Source organism: Lissotriton helveticus, chromosome 8 (assembly GCF_964261635.1).
Source record: "Lissotriton helveticus chromosome 8, aLisHel1.1, whole genome shotgun sequence".
NCBI classification, from domain to species: Eukaryota; Metazoa; Chordata; class Amphibia; order Caudata; family Salamandridae; genus Lissotriton; species Lissotriton helveticus.
In genome coordinates, this window is record NC_136069.1 from 28,644,274 (window position 1) to 28,658,316 (window position 14,043).

General features: G+C 43.2%; 1 protein-coding gene across 5 annotated transcripts in view; it reads left to right on the plus strand.

The window, feature by feature from the left end:
• LOC144772264 (uncharacterized) overlaps positions 1-12,847 on the plus strand; it is a 1,157,681-nt gene extending 1,144,834 nt beyond the window's left edge. For all 5 annotated transcript variants that reach the window (XM_078656489.1, XM_078656491.1, XM_078656487.1 and 2 more), the window contains one exon: positions 9,095-12,847. In XM_078656489.1, coding sequence (XP_078512615.1) covers positions 10,154-11,248 — 1,095 coding nt within the window. In that variant the 5' untranslated portion in view covers positions 9,095-10,153 and the 3' untranslated portion in view covers positions 11,249-12,847. The remainder of the gene's footprint in view (positions 1-9,094) is intronic.
• Positions 12,848-14,043: the final 1,196 nt, after the last annotated feature.

Sequence of the window (14,043 nt, forward strand, 5' to 3'; positions counted from 1 at the left end):
CTTCCCTGGTTCCTAGTGAGTAGGGCGCCCTGGTTTTGGTTTTTAGAGCACGCTATGTCAGCATTTGTTTTTAAAAGGACACCACCGGTACTACAACTATCAGCTGATTTTAGAAAGAAGCATACTCGTGTCTGCTCTTAATCTCCTCTTACATACTGTGCCAAGGACACTGCAATACATTTACGAATCAGGGCTGTAGCTGCTACTTTTCTGCTTCTCAGTTGATTTGACAAGAGACACAACCATTATTTGTAAAAGGAACAAATATACATGCAAGGGCTACATCATTTAGTATTTCAGGCTATGTTCTTGTGTGTACCACAATGTAGCCGCTCCCAGTGTGGTGTCGCTAGTGCAGTTTTTAGTTTGTGAGTGCAGGCATCTCACACAAAGTGAAGGATGGTCTCACACACCACCTGGTGTCATGATTCATCATAGACCAGTTCTCACCCTCTAAAAACTTGGTTTGATAGAGTGCGGGCATACATCTGACGACAGGGGTGCACTTCTAAACTAAGTGGGAGCCATGGGGACATTTTTTGAATTAAAAGGCCATTTAAGGTGTCAGCTTAAATTTAATAGTGCTGGCATCTATATGGTGGTTTAAAATAAGGTGATCGGTGTTAAGGTGATAAGGTGTTATGGTGATAAGGTGATCTGTACCCGTGTGTTTACTCGCATTGCCCACAGCGTCCTATTGCCTTGTTGTTGTTGTATCCATTTTGTTGTGCCTGCAGCCCGTCCCTCCCCCTACGCTCCCGCCTCCCAGCTCCCCCTCCCACCCACGAGTCTCCTGGACCGGCCAGGCTGGGAAACCCTGTGACCAGCCTGACTTCATGTGAAGCGGTCGCTCCACCCTTCCTCCTGACTACATAGCGCTGGAACCGGTATCGTAGCGCCGATCCCCCACCACTGCCACAGCCTAAATTTTAATTATACTTGTATCGCATTAGCACCCGCTCTGCTGCGTAGCGCTCCACAGTGCCCTGGGTATCTTAATTTGCTGAATTGCGAACGATCCGCATTGCCTGCCTATTCTGCATTTCAGTCTTGTGTCCGCCCCGCATTGCTTTTCATTAGCTCAGCATTTCAACTGTGCCCGTGTGTTTACTCGCATTGCCCACAGCGTCCTATTGCCTTGTTGTTGTTGTATCCATTTTGTTGTGCCTGCAGCCCGTCCCTCCCCCTACGCTCCTGCCTCCCAGCTCCCCCTCCCACGCTCCGCCCCCCTCCTCGTCCCCATTTATGTCAGATGCACCCACGCGCAGCGTTTACGCGCAGCGATCGCGCCCCATGCACGCCGAAGGTGCGCCAAAGGTAAGCCCGTCTACGCCCGTCCACGCCAAGCCCGCGCCCAGCACCAGACCCCCTGGTCCCCGCACCACCCACCCCACCCGCATGACATACGACGCCTCCACCCTCCTAGCCCTAAACCCCGGCCGCCTCCCCAACTGCGCCCAAGCCGCTCCTGGACACACCCATGGACCCTTCACATGCTACTCCTGCAAGTATGACGGCACTAAGACCAACTCCTCATCCACTAACACCAAACAGATTCCTGACACCAACCACCTAAAGTGCATCCTGCTCAACACCCGCTCGATCCACAGACACGCCATCGACCTTTGGAATCTTCTAGACACCATCTCCCCGGACGTCGCCTTCCTAACAGAAACATGGATGAACGCCTCCTCAGCCCCAGACATCACCATTGCCATCCCGGAAGGCTACAAGATCATCCGAAAAGACCGCACCCACCATACAGGAGGAGGCATCGCTATCGTCCACAAGAATTCCATCCGCATCTCAACCAGCTCAGACGTCAACCTCGCTAGCGCCGAGCACCTTCACTTCCAAATCCACACCGACCCCAAGACCACACTCAGAGGCACCCTCCTCTACAGGCCACCAGGACCCCGGGCACAATTCAGTGAAGACATCACTGACTTTATCACCCCACACGCCCTCCCCTCCGAGGACTACATTCTATTGGGAGACCTCAATTTTCACCTGGAAAAGTGCAACAACAGCAACGCCACCACCCTTCTGGACAATCTCGCCAACCTCGGACTCAAACAACTTGTTAATACCCCCACTCACTACGCAGGTCACACTCTTGACCCTATCTTCACCTCCAGCAAACATATCTCCTTCAGTCACACCACAGTTCTCCATTGAACGGACCACAGCTGCGTTCACTTTATCTACAAAAAGACCACAACCCACAACCTTCCTCAACCTACTCTGCGAAGAAACTGGAACAAAATCACCATCGACCAGATCTCCTCATCGCTTCTGCAAAACCCCCCCACCCACTCCTCGAACCCCAACCAAGCAGCCATTAACCTCACTCAATGGCTAACCAACAGCCCCGACAACCTAGCACCTTTGAAAAAACGTAAAATCAAACTAGGCAGCAAAATCGCATCCTGGTACAACGATGATCTTAAGAAATCCAAGAAACTCTGTCGCTCCCTTGACAAGGCCTGGAAAAAAGACCCAAACACCTGCACCAGGGACACCTTCAAAAACGCCACCCGCATACACCACCAATTGATCCGGACTGCAAAGAAAGCCGCATTCAAAGATCGACTAGACAACAACGCCCACAATAGCAAGGAGTTATTCAACATCGTCAAAGAGTTTACCAACCCCACTGCCAACTCCAACGACATCACTCCCTCTCAAACCCTTTGCGACTCCCTAGCTTCGTTCTTCCACGACAAAATCACAGACATCCTCAACAGCTTCGACAACCAACCCGGAGACCAACCCACACAACCTTCTGCTGCAACCTCACCCCCCTTGAACATCCTTAAAAACTGGAACACAATCTCCACTGAGGACACCATCCGCCTGATGAACTCCATCCACTCAGGATCCCCCACAGACCCATGCCCTCACCACATCTTCAACAAAGCAGACTCCATCATAGCACCACACCTCCGAGACGTCATCAACTGCTCCCTCAACTCCGCCACCTTCCCGGAAAGCTGGAAACACGCCGAACTCAGCGCCCTTCTGAAAAAACCCACAGCTGACCCCACCGAACTCAAAAACTACCGCCCCATCTCGCTCCTTCCATTCCCGGCCAAAGTCATCGAGAAAGCTGTCAACAACCAGCTCGCTGCCTTCCTCGAAACCAACAAATCCCTCGACTCCTCACAGTCCGGCTTCCGAGCCAAACACAGCACTGAGACCGCACTCATCGCTGCAACAGACGACATTCGAACTCTACTGGACAATGGAGACACAGTCGCCCTCATCCTCCTCGACCTCTCCGCAGCCTTCGACACAGTCTGTCATAGCACCCTACTACAACGCCTCAGAAACATCGGAATCCATGGAAAAGCACTGGAATGGATCACCTCGTTCCTTGCCGGAAGAACTCAGAGAGTCCGCCTCCCACCATTCAAATCAGAGGCCACCGAAGTCATTTGCAGCGTACCACAAGGATCTTCACTCAGCCCCACCCTCTTCAACGTATACATGAGCCCCCTCGCGGTTATCGCACGCCAACACAACCTCAACATCATCTCCTACGCTGATGACACTCAACTGATCCTCTCACTCACTAAAGACCCTAACACCGCAAAAACCAACCTACATGAAGGAATGAAAGAAGTAGCCGAGTGGATGAAGCACAGCCGTCTGAAACTGAATTCAGACAAAACAGAAGTCCTTATCTTAGGTACCTCCCCCTCCGCCTGGGACGACTCTTGGTGGCCAGAGGCCCTTGGAAAAGCACCCATCCCGACGGACCACGCACGGAACCTGGGCGTCATCCTGGACTCCTCACTCTCGATGACCAGACAGGTCAACGCCGTTTCTTCGTCTTGCTTCAACATTCTTCGCATGCTCAAAAAAACATTCCGCTGGATCCCCACCGAAACTAGAAAAACGGTCACCCACGCACTGGTTACAAGCCGCCTGGACTACGGAAACACCCTATACGCCGGTACCACCGCAAAACTTCAGAAAAAACTCCAACGCATCCAGAACGCATCAGCCAGACTCATACTAGACATCCCGCGTAAAGACCACATTTCTGGTCACCTGAAAGACCTCCACTGGCTCCCGGTCAATAAGAGGATTACATTCCGCCTCCTAACCCACGCACACAAAGCACTTTACGAACTTGGACCCGAATGCCTCAACACACGACTTTCCTTCTACACCCCCCCCGCCAACTACGCTCCTCAAATCAAGCCCTTGCTACTGTACCTCGCATCAACAAAACCACCATGGGAGGAAGATCCTTCTCCTACCTAGCAGCTAAAACCTGGAACTCACTTCCCATTCACCTTCGCCTTACTCAGAACCACCTAGCATTCAGAAAGCAACTTAAAACCTGGATATTCGACAAATAATTCCCCACCCTTCTTCAAGCGCCTTGAGACCCTCTGGGTATGTAGCGCGCTATATAAATTCCTTGACTTGACTTGACTTGACTTGTACTGGGGATATTAAATTACTGCTGCACTTTTAGCCACTCACGATAGAACGATGGTGATTGTGGCTTACTCTGTTTTTCGTTGTATGTGTCATAAGCTATATGACAGTAAATATGTTTTTTAATATGTTTTTCTTTCAGGATTTTAGAATTTAGCCATTTCACAGTGGAGTGTGATCTTCATCACCCCACTGAGTGGATTCCTCTCACCATAGTGTGGTACGAGTGGAGCCTGTACTTTCTTTCACGGTCCTGATGAATGCCACGGACCCAACCGGGCCTTTAGGCGAAACATGTTGACCTCATTCATAGTGGTGGGGGGACATTAATATCCCCATTACACCGATCACCTTATTTTAAACCAACATATAGATAGATGCCAGCACTATTAAATTTAAGCTGACAGCTTTAATGGCCTTTTAATTCACATTTTTTTCCCAATGGGCCCCCGCTTAGTTTAGAAATGCATCGTCAGGTGTATGCTCGCCCTCTATCAAACCAAGTTTTTAGAGGGTGAGGACTGGTCTATGATGAAACATGACATCAGCCCCTAAATTTTAAGATATATTTGGTTTGTGGTTGGAGATGGTTATGTCAGTGCTGCTGGGTCTGCAGGTTACTATTCCATTGTAGTATGCTCTTGGGTCTTGTATGGTCCTCACTGTCTGTGGTGTCATTGTGGTTAGTTGTTGCTTAGATTTATACCTTCTCTCACTAGATGCTGCTGTTTTATGAGTGCAGGGTCAAGACTGATTTGCATATGGCTGGGTCCAAACTGAAAGGCATGGTGAGCAACAAAAATGATGGCTTATGGCCCAGATCTCTGTACTGGGGTGAATATATGACATTGTTCTGCATTCTGTCCATCAATTGTTGTTTTTGCATTTGTCACCCTGAGTGGCACGGGTATGCCCAGACGTGGGTCCTGTGCTCTCCATGCCACTGGAGTCAAGCTATCCTGGTTGATAAGGGCTGAAAGCCCGAAACCAGTCCTAGGATGTTTGTTTCCAGTCCAGGCAGGACCTGGCCTGGCAGTTTGGGCTGGACTGTTCCCATGGGTGCAAGGTCAAGACTGATTTGCATATGGCTGGGTCCAAACTGAGCAAACAAATGATGGCATAATGCCCAGATCTCTGTACTGGGGTGAATGTATGACATTGTTCTGCATTCTGACCATCAATTGTTTTTTGCAGCTATTTTATGAGTAGCATTACTTAGACTTTTAAGTTGAGTTGGGAGAAGTCGGTAGTTAGCAATAGATTTTCTAGGTGATAGTGATAGTTGCACTGTATGCACCGGTCAGAAGGTGCTTCGTTCCCATAAAGTACTAGACATTTCTGTAAGTATTCTGAGTTTTGTTTGATGATCTCTCAGCTCTCAATTTCTGGTTCACTGGCAGATTCTTTTTGTATTATGTTTTAATGATCTTTAAATACAAGCAGCAAACATAGTCTGAAGTGGGTGATCTATGAACCCGTCAAGTCATCAGTTATAGCCTAACACATACTTACAAAATTTAATAGTTCTAAATCAGATTCACTAATTGTCTGCAAGGGTACTCTATAGAAAGACTGACAACTATATAATCAAGCTCTGTTGTGGTTCAGGAAGGCAACATTTCCTATGCATACATCACCTTTGACAGCATTTTGTATCCTCATCCCAGGTACTGATTAAGTTTAGGGTCATTTTCTGCGCGATCATTGATTTTCATTGCAACACTATTCTTTCCTAAGGTATGAACATGATGAAATAAAATGTATTGGTCTTGCTGTACCATAGGACTTAAGTCACACAGGGGTGTGGAATTTAATAAAATATCTACTTGTCCATGGGGCAGGTTGCTTCATAAATCTACTTGTCCTGTAACAAGATCCACTTGTCCCTTTGGTGCCATGTAGTACAGGGACAAATTATGGCAGCAATCTCATTATATAAGAGCTCTGATATAGCCTCTCTGATTATGCCAGGGCTCCTACCATAGTTCTGTTTGATGTTTGAATGCTTGCAATCCCCTTATGTTGCCACATTTCTGCAGATCTACTTACTGGGGCTGAAGGTAGTGGTAAGCAATAGTTACAGGGTTAGAATACCCTTTTGAGTCTGTGCAAACCTACTAACTTGTACGTTTGAAAGCTTTTCAACAGGTTTTCTCTTATCTTTTCCCATACTGAGAAATGTTGGAAACTTACTCCTAACGGTGGCCGATGTAAACCTTCTTCCAGAGTTGTGGAAAAAAGTGGTTGGAGGGAACTCGCAAAACACTCAGATTTTCACATGATCAAATCTACACATGCACATTTGCTCACGCTAAAATAAAGTTCACAAATATTTACTATTTCTTGTCCTACTTCTGTACATTTTTGGGAATCAAGGAAAGCTGCATGGCTGCACTTAATACAAGGACATATACCATGGGTGCACTTTTGAAACTTTCTTTAATAATTGGTCTCCATCAGTTTTCTGGCATTGACCATTACCTTTTGTGTTTATTAAAATTCTGTTTCTCTCTCTCTCTCTCTGCATCGGCTGGCTTCACTGTGAGTGACATCATTCTGCTCTTTCACAAAGAGCATATCGGCACACTAAGTAGTTTTGTTCCGTGCCAGTACTTACTGTGGCAGTGTGTGCTTTTTGAGACCACATTTTATTTGTTGCTTTTGCCAATGTGTGTTATAATGGTGAGGGCCCGGCAACCCCACACCAATAAGGTTGTACGAAAACCATGCTAAAACAAGTCACACATTGACAAAACTAATTGAGTGGGGCGATATGCCTTCCGTCTAGTTTGCGTTTTGTAATCCTGGCGCAAGGTATTTTAGTGATATTTACTTTCTAAAGCAAATCAGGATTTTCATTGAAAGGTTGGGCAAAGGGATGAAAAGTAGCACTATGTGCTACTTTGCATCAAGGGGTCATTCCATAGGTGAATAATGGGTGTTTTCCTGCATCCACCCATGAGTATTGATGCACATACGTCTCTATTAGCAGTTTTAGAAAATGATTTGAACCAAAACATCATGCTTCCTTGAAGCAGGTGTGACGGAGGAAAAACATTTCAGTTTGTCCATACTTTTCAAACTTTGCATGTGTGCAGAGTTATACAGCAGACATACAAAGTGGGTAAAATAGTAAAACATAGTTTTTAACCAATTCTTGATAGAATGCACACCCTCATGCACCATGGTGCACAAGTGTGTGTTGGGGAATGGCAGCCTCAAATGCACCAGCGCTGGGTGGGAGGAAAAGTAGCGCCATATCATGGTAGAAATAACACCGTTTTTTTCACACTCCCCTTGACGCGATGCAGTGCTGCATTTTTGGTGCTGCATCGCGTTAAAAGTTTGCACATTTCTCCCTTAGGTTGTAGTTTTCAGACTCTTCCAGATATATTCTTCAAGCCAATTGGAAAGGCGTACGTTGACAGCACATTTATAAGTTGAAATATATGGTATGCCATCTTTATCCGTTGCATATTTATGCACATCTAGGAGGTCAGCTTGCCATTGATGATTAAGGACCCGATTTATAATTTGGCGGAGGGGTTTTTACTCCCTCAGGGCAACAGAGTAAATTACTGCTTCCCCACTATAAAAATTTAGAAATAACCACCAAGCATGTGGTGATTTTTAGGCATTGGCAAGAACTGAAGTTACAGCAGATCCTGTCAATGCTTTTTTAAGTTTTATGCATGGCTCCATCAAAATTACAGAGTCATCCTTCAAACTTATGTTTTTATTTTCAAAGAAAATTCTTTATTGAAAATATAATTATTTTTTTAAATGTGTAAAAATGCATACAACAGTTTTCACTGCCCCTTACCGCAAGGGTTTTTCTATTGTGATGGGCAGTGAAAACTGACCTGTATGTATGGGGTGACATACAGGTCAACCGCCCACAGTCCTTACTCGATCAGGCCATCAGAGGGGTGTAACCATGCCGGAGATGGAGTGGTCTCCACTGCAGTTACATCAATGGACCTCCTACATTTAAATCAGGCAGACAAACCATTATCTTGGCCATAAGCATATCTTTAGCCTCAAGATATAAATGAGTACCTTAGTCCAGTGAAGAGTGTAGAATTCCTTTGACAGCATTTGCATGCACTGTTACCTAATGTATGAGCATCTTCTCCTGAGAAACCATTCCACTTCTTGTTTTTTGTTGTTGTAAATTTAGCTTTCTTTGTAAACTGCGTCTACCCCTCCAAAAGTACTAATCCACAAGGGGTTGTAATAAACTCCTTGGAAAAGCTTCTGCATCCTTTCATTTCTTGAATACAAAAAATGCCCAATATCCTAAATCATCAGTCTGTCTTAATTTAATTTTTTGTGGTATCAGGATATTAAGATGCTGTGATATTTTCTATTATGCATGGTTGCTTATGTTACTATTCAGATCCAGGTGAACTCCGGCACATACAGGGCCGATCATTTTGGAGCAGGATGAAAGCTGATTTCCATAAGAATTATTATTGTCTATAGTGGCACAGTGAGCTAAAAAGATAGACTGGATTGCTTTCTAGAGTAATAACCAGTGGCTGGAATTTATTCGTGTTAATTTTTTAACATTTCATCTGAGACATAGTGTACACTGAGCTGCTTATAGATTTTGATATTACACGTTTTCTTGTATCCACAGATAGGCGATTCCTGAACACATAATACGACAAAGAGTAATGAAGAAAGTATGACAATACTTGAAAGGTATCTAATACACAAGAAGAACAAGAAATAATGCCAAATAGTAATTAGAAAAAGAACAAATCAGTAGGAGACAGAGAATAACGTACACAAAAGACAAAGCCTGCAAGAACATCAAGTGCAATCCGGCTGCTTCTAGAGGCTGATGACATCCATGCTGCTGGACTCAAAAGATTAAAATAAATTAAAATCACAAAAATTAAACTGGCAGAACAGATCCAGTATTAAATTATGCTAGATACCATCCTTTATCTTAGATAATTATTAGGTAGTTACAACTATGCTAGCCTCTCTAACATGAAAATATAAAGACTGTGATGTTAGTCCACCATAAACACTGTTTGGCTGACCCCTACAATCCGTTCATTATTCTAGAATATAAAGACTTGGTAATGAGGTTTTTTCTTTGTGTATTTTATAAATATTCTCCTAAAAATATATTATTTAGATAAGCTGTGAGTCTGCAGTTCTACTTGAAAAGTACTGTACTTAACGCAGGTTGAAGACACAGCTCCTTATAGGAAGGCCATGCATATGTTATCAGTCGTACAAGAATTCCAGTAACTATTTAACATTATTATTAAGAACACACACCCTTCAAATACTACACATATCTAGTGAATATTAAAATATAGTTAGTGGTTCAGGAACCACTATGGTCAGTCAGCAAACTCATGGCATAATATGATTTATGCCAAAATATAGCCAACACTTAGACTCTAAACCCCAAAGTAAAACACAAACAATAGAAGACAAGCTTTAGGTTCTGCTCAGTGCTAAAGTAACGTCACCAACAATGCACAGGGTGAATCCCATAAGGACACCGTTAATGTGGCAATAGTGTTCATCAGCAATTCACAACTAAGAGTTCATTAATAAAGAGAAGAAACAACATAAAGGTTCTGTGTTTGTGAGAAAATATTTAAACATTCATCATTACTACACTGACACCAGTAACAACTCGACAGAAAATTCATTTTGGTGTAATGAATGTAAGATGACCTTTAATGAGTCATCGACTCTGTGGAGCAAATATTGCATGCATAAACCAGAAAATACAGACACACGTAGTGAAAATGGAATGTGCTTTACTCACACAGCAAACCTAAAGATCCATCAGCACTCACTCACAAGGGAAAAACCATACACATGCAGTGAATGTGGTGAGGGGTATACTTGTGCATCAGCGCTAACCATCCATCTGCGACGGCACACAGGAGAAAAGACAGACACATGCCAAGAATGTGGAAAGAGCTTTAGTACATCCTCAAGTCTAAAGCGCCACTACCTAACACACACAGGAGAAAAACCATACCCATGCAGTGAATGTGGAAAGAGGTTTACTGAAGCATCACTCTTAGCAATTCATGTGCGATGGCATACCGGAGAAAAACCATACACTTGCAGTGAATGTGGAAAGAGCTTTCGTACATCTGCAAATCTAAAGAGCCACCAGCTAACACACACCGGGGAAAAACCATACACATGCAGTGCATGTGGAAAGAGTTTTACTGAAGCATCAACCGTAAGGAGACACCAGCTAATTCACACAGGGGAAAAACCTTACACTTGCAGTGAATGTGGAAAGAGCTTTAGTAGCTCTGCACATCTAAAGAGACACCAGCTAACACACACTGGGGAAAAACCATTCACATGCAGTGAATGTGGAAAGAGCTTCACTCAGACATCAGCCCTAACCATCCATCTGCGAAGGCATACAGGAGAAAAACCTTACACACGCAGTGAATGTGGAAAGAGCTTTATTATTGCATCCGCCCTAAACATCCATCTGCGACGGCATACAGGAGAAAGACCATACACATGCAGCGAATGTGGAAAGAGCTTTACTGACGCATCAGCTTTAAAGATCCACAAGAGAATACACACAGGAGAAAAACCTTACACTTGCAGTGAATGTGGAAAGAGCTTTACTGGCGCATCAGCTTTAAAGATCCACAAGAGAATACACACAGGAGAAAAACCTTACACTTGCAGAGAATGTGGAAAGAGCTTTATTACCCTCCAACAGCTAACGAGCCACCAGTGTTACACACAAAGAAAAAAACATACTCATGAAGGGAATGTGGAATAAGCTTTACTCATTAATCAACTAAAAATTTCCATCAGCGCTTGCACGCAAGAAAACCCATACACATGGAGTGAATCTGAAAATTTCTTCACTTGAGTGTCAATCCTAACCATCCATCTGCAAAGGTATGTAGCAGAGAAACCATGCACTTGCAGTGAATGTGAATGTGGAAAGAATATTGTAAATCCATGCATCAAAAGAGCCACCATCTAACAAGCAGGGGATATAAACCTACAAATGTAGAGAAGGTGGAAAGAGATACAATCCCCAGGCCTAACCATCCATCTGCGATGGCATAGAGAAGAAAAGGCATAGACCTGCAGTGAATGTTGAAAGAGCTTAAGTAAATCCATACATCTTATGAGTCAGCAGCCAACAAAAAATGGAAAAAAACACACATGCAGTGGATATGGAAAGAGCTTTACTCAAGCATAAGTCCTAACTATCTATCTGTGAAGGCATTCAGAAAAATATAGTTAATGAGGGAAGAACTTGCATGATTTATTATGCCTAGTGGTCAATTAGTGAACACACAAAGTGTAAATAACATCCTGTTGTAATGGGTGTGGGAAAAGCTTCCATGTATGTTTTTTCCATCTATATATGCATTGGTAAGTTTACACACAGAAATCTCATACAGAAGCATTGGATATAGTGTGTTTCAGTCTTTCATTAAATTATAAGTCGCTGTCACCAAAACATCTTAGAAAATAATTTTGGCTACAGTAAATGTGGGAGGGTTTCATTTACTTTTCAGCATTCAGAGTTATAAGGTTTTTGAAGAAACTGTGTCTAGACCTTTCCGATGTCAGGTGAGGTTCAATATTGCGCTTTCTAGGTTTGGAAAAATTCAATATGTTGAAGCTACCCTCCCACTGTGGAAGTTGTCTTTTTCACACTGTAAGGAGAGGTAGCTCTTTGATCCTGTTACTCAATGTATTAGTAACCTTTGACATTGTTGACCATGGGGTACATTTTTCTATTTCATTCGTGTACATGGGATGGTGAAGGCGTTAATGAATTATGTAAACATTAAGTTCCAAGTATATTTCAATGTATGACCTTTGTTATTTTTGTAGGATAATAATATATAAACCATGTTGTATGGTCCTACATTTCCATCATAGTGTTCTGATCATATCATAAACCACAAGGCTAAAGGCGATGTGGTTTGTAAATATCACCAGATCCCTTAGATGGCGATGTAGGGTCTTATCATAAACATTAGCCATTTTGTATTTTTTATTTTACATGATTATTTTGTGGCAGTTGGGTTAAAAAATGTATTGTTTTTCAAATGGGAATGTTTACTAAAAACTGTAAGTGAAGTCTGGTTAAGGGTGAGATTGTTAATGCTGTTCTCCTGATTCATTAATTAAAATAAGAACGGCCAGGTATGAGTTTTCATGATTGGAATATTAAATCAACAAAATGCAATAGTAAAGCTTTGCAGGCTGGTTTGAGACTGTCCTCTTGCTAATGAAACCCATATTTCATAGTGGCCCATGAAACTCCTCCAAAACCCCACGGGGTCAGTATAAGATCATATGACAGGATAACCTGCTATGTGTTTGTCTTCTATTAAAGTGTGATGTGATTTCATTGCTCGGATCTGGGAATTCTGTATGATTGTAAAATGAAGAGTACAATGTGTTGAGGATAGGATACACCAATCTTTTTTATGTATGTTGTTTTTCTTTTTTAGGAAATATGATGTGTAGGGTGATCGGATGTCACCATTTTGCAAACACCTTTTAATTCTTAGACTTTCTTTTAACAATCCATTTAAAAGGTCTGGCAGCTTCTATTGAAAAAGAACCATGATTATAATACTTACAGTGCACAAATAAATAAAATCCAGACCTTTCAAGCAGCTTCCACATAACATTGACCCATCTGGCCATCCTCATGGTGTCCCACTACTTATATTTAATAGACAAAAATAATTCTGAATGCATTTTTTAACTTAAAAACATATTTAAGTTCATTCACGGTTAGTAATCTTGTCATATCTGTAAACAACAAAATAAATTATAAGATTTTTCTCTTGTTTACAGATACACTTTAGAATAGATATTGTCTTCTTTGAGCATTATTGTGCAATACTGTTAAAAGGATTTTATGTTAATACATTTTGTCTTATTAAACAGCAATTTTAACTTTCATAGCACTCTGACTGTAGTGAACACTCAGACACAAGAATGCTCATGGGGACATAAATGCATTTGTTTTGTTTCTAATAAACTTCAGAAGAAGCAGTGTGTGCTTCCTAGATTCGACAGATTGGACTGTAACAAATCCACATGGGAACGCGGAAGTAAATGAAACTTCTTTTTAGAAAACCAGAATATGCTATTGAGAGAGCATAAAAAGCAGCAATTGGCGTACAAAGCGACCAATGCGCTCACCTCCCATAGATACAATAGCAGCCGGCAGTGGCTCTCTCTTTTACCCTCATAAATTGCAACCCTGCACCATGAACGACTGGTGCACAATGACCATAATATAAGCAACCTAATGACTCCCTCCTTGTTGTATTTTGGAAGGGAAAAATATGGCGGCCGGATAGTTGCGGGCTGCGAGTGTCTCCCGAGTCGGGGGGCCGGTTGCAGGGGTTTTCTTTACCGCGTGGAGTCTGGCGAGTAGGTGCAAGTAGTCTGAGGATGCGATGATTTTGTATCTGCCACGATTTTGTTTGTGAAGACCAGAGCGGGCACGTTAAACAGTAAGATTTACTGGTCTCACTCCGCCCGTGGTGTGTGGTGGGATCGGCTTACGGAGCCGTACGGAGTCAGGAG